The sequence below is a fragment of the Condylura cristata genome, unplaced genomic scaffold (assembly GCF_000260355.1).
Source record: "Condylura cristata isolate star-nosed mole 26May11 unplaced genomic scaffold, ConCri1.0 scaffold00025, whole genome shotgun sequence".
Lineage (NCBI taxonomy): Eukaryota > Metazoa > Chordata > Mammalia > Eulipotyphla > Talpidae > Condylura > Condylura cristata.
The window spans coordinates 30,903,549-30,906,452 of NW_004567126.1; the positions used below are offsets into that span (position 1 = coordinate 30,903,549).

The 2,904-nt window shown below is 64.5% G+C and overlaps 1 protein-coding gene across 1 annotated transcript in view; it reads right to left on the reverse strand.

Moving 5' to 3' along the window:
• Positions 1-1,034: 1,034 nt before the first annotated feature.
• PALM (paralemmin) overlaps positions 1,035-2,904 on the reverse strand; it is a 16,757-nt gene continuing 14,887 nt past the window's right edge. Inside the window, exon 10 of the mRNA XM_012729438.1 lies at positions 1,035-1,126. Coding sequence (XP_012584892.1) covers positions 1,035-1,126 — 92 coding nt within the window. The remainder of the gene's footprint in view (positions 1,127-2,904) is intronic.

Genomic DNA, 2,904 nt, shown 5'->3' on the forward strand with positions numbered 1-2,904 from the left:
CCGCCCGCTGCTCCCCTCAGCAGTGTACTTCGTCAGTCGGCCTGTTCTGCTCCCCACTCTGTCTCTGGTGAAGCCTCTCACCGCCCCTGCACCTCTAGCCTGTACCCCAGTAATGTATGCAAAAATAAATAAATAAATCTTAAAAAAAAAAAGAGGGAATGGGATAAAAAAATAGTGGGGGGAGGGAAATGCACTGCACACGGGTGATTTGGTGATGGGAAGCCCATGGGGATTATAACTGAGATGGAGAAAGACACAAAATGATGTAAAAATAAACCATTATATTATTAGCCAAAAACAAGAATAAGGAAACCAGCGAAAAACAAGCAGGCTGGGTAATAAACCCAGCAGCTCGGGCTGTCACCGACCCAGTGAGCGTGACCCCTGTCGCGACTTTTCCTTGCCAGACATGTCTGTGGGAGGAAATCAAGTCTGTTTTGGCCCCCTGGGCCCTGCAGCCCAGGGGCCGGGGGAGCCAGGTGTGGTCACTGCAAATACGCACAGGACTTGGGGAGTGGGCTGGCCCGAGCCTCTCCTTGCCTCCACATCAGGGCTCCCTGGGGAGGGCAGGTGCAGCAGGAGAGACACAGGAATGTTTGTAGAGTGGGCGGATAGCGATTTACAAACCGCAGGAGACAGAACTTCCAGGAAAAAGGTCGCCCACCAATCAGGCGCCAGTGTCCCGTGGGGCAGGGGGGGTGGGGTGGGGACAAGGCTTCCTTCCTGACTCACAGAGACCAGCAGGGCAAGGTTCAGGCTGCGGCTCACGGTTACAGGCCCTGTCCCGGGGCTCGCAAGTCTCAGCGCCCCGTGCCCGAGCCCACGCCTGCCCGCCTGGAGCCGCCAGACCACCCGCTGCGGCCCCAGCTGCTGCCCAGCACCGCCGGCCGGACTTCCCCGCTAAGCCCGGGGCGCCCTGGGCCAGAGCTCCGTCTTGGAAAGCGGCCTCCCGGTCTGCAAAAGAGGACGCTGGGCCCCTTGCGTCCCAGGACAAGGCAGCCTGAGGGCCGGCTTTGGAGAAAGCCTGGGAAGCCTCACAGGCGCGGCTCAGGTGAGGGGCCATAGTCGTAGGGCCTCAGTGGCATCTCAGTGACCCCATGACCTGGGGACTGCCCTCGTGCCATCTCTAGCAGAGAACACAGGACGACAGAGAAGAGGCTCACTGGGGTCACCCAGTGCGTGACAAAGAGCAGGTCTTGAAGGGACCCACTCTGGCCACCTCCTCTTCCAGGACGCCAGCCTGGATTGCGACTCCCAGCCCCGCCCTTTACTGTGCCCCGTATCAGACTGAAACTGCGTTTATGACCTGTGGTGCCACGCACCTGCTTCCTCATCTGGCCTCCCTCCCTTGCCCTCCTGCGTGAGAGGCCCAGGTAGGGCAAGGGGTCAGGCTCTTGGTGCTACATCCCCCTGGGGCCCTGGCTGGGCAGAGCCCTCGGTGCCTTGAGACGCCTGAACCCCGGGCCCAGTCTGCCCCAGCCCTGGGGGCCCCTCACGCTCGGAGCTGGACAGTCTGCGTCGTGACACTCTCCCGACACTCTGACGCCCCCCCCCAGCTCCTGTATGCCCTCACCCGACCCTGATGTCCAGGGGGGTAACTTGTTCCCCAAGGCCTCCCGGAGCAAAGCTCGGGCTGGCACTGATAAGTGCCTTCCCAGAAGACTCCAGAAAACAGGAACTAATGGGGGACTTTCTGGTCTCTCTGTGGGCGCAACAACCAGTCTCCTTTGGAGCCCGAGGCTGCGGGGTTCTGGAGGGTCTGAGCCTAGGGAGGAAACTCAGGCCCATGTCCAGGGACATGGCCTCTGCCCCCCCCCCCCGGTAGGGATGGGGCTGGAAAGACCCCAAGGACACAGCATCGCCCTGGGGATGCAGAGAAAGGGGTGACCCAGCCGGGGCCCCGCCACCCTGGCGCAGAGCGGGCCGGGGATGTGGGTCTGTCTCCCTCCTCGTGTCCCGAGGGCCCCAGGTGAGGAGACCAGGCCAACTGGCCCCCAGGCCCTCCTGCTCACGACAAACCCGCCCACACCGGACCCCCGTTCTGCCAGAGCTGCGAGTCCATCCGCGCCCCCAAGCGCCCGGCTCACCTGCCGCTCCAGTCCCGGCGCCTGCCGCCCGCGGCCTGTGAGCCTCCCGCCAGCCCTGTCCGGCAGGAGACCTCCGGCCCCGCCCTGCCCGCTGGTTGCCAGGGGACGGCCCCGCCTGGGGAAGCAGGTGCAACCCACTCCCTGGCCTCACCTGGGCCCAGAAAACAAAGTAGAGAGGAAGAGGGAGAAAGCCGATACCCGGGCCTGGAGGAGGGTGGGCACCGTGAACGCGGGCCACCCCGGCCGGCACCGCGCGGCGGGACCCTCCCGGGGCGCCCCTCGGCTCTCAGCTCGTCAGTGCTGTGCGGAAAGGGGCATCGCTCGCTGGGGTCACACGACAGACCCGTGAGCCAGGTGCCCGTCTGAGGGGGCTCCGAGTGCCACCTGGCTCAGCCCACTCTTGGGGCTCCTTGCCCCCAGGCAGCCTTTCTGGGTAGTCTCTGGGGTTTCGGCAGGTCCTGGGTTCGAGCCCCACTTAACCTCTGAGGCTGCCTCCTCGTCCGTGAAGTGGGGGTAGAGCAGCGGCACCCCTCGGCTGCTGGGGAGCTCCCAGGTGACCTCCGCAAGGAGGAACCGAACAAGAAAACACAGACGAGGCAGGCCCCACCGCAAGAGGGCGCCCCTGAGGCCGAAGGGACCCGGTTTCCCCCCACCCCCCCTGCATAGCTTCTCGCCTGATACCGGACGGGCCCAGGGAAACTTCTGGGGCCCTGTTGCCTGGCGGCGGCAGTGGGGAACTACGGGGACACGGGCCAGGCCGCCACCCCACACCGAGGCCCAGGGGCCAGCCCAGTGTGTGAGCAACGCAGGCAGCTCC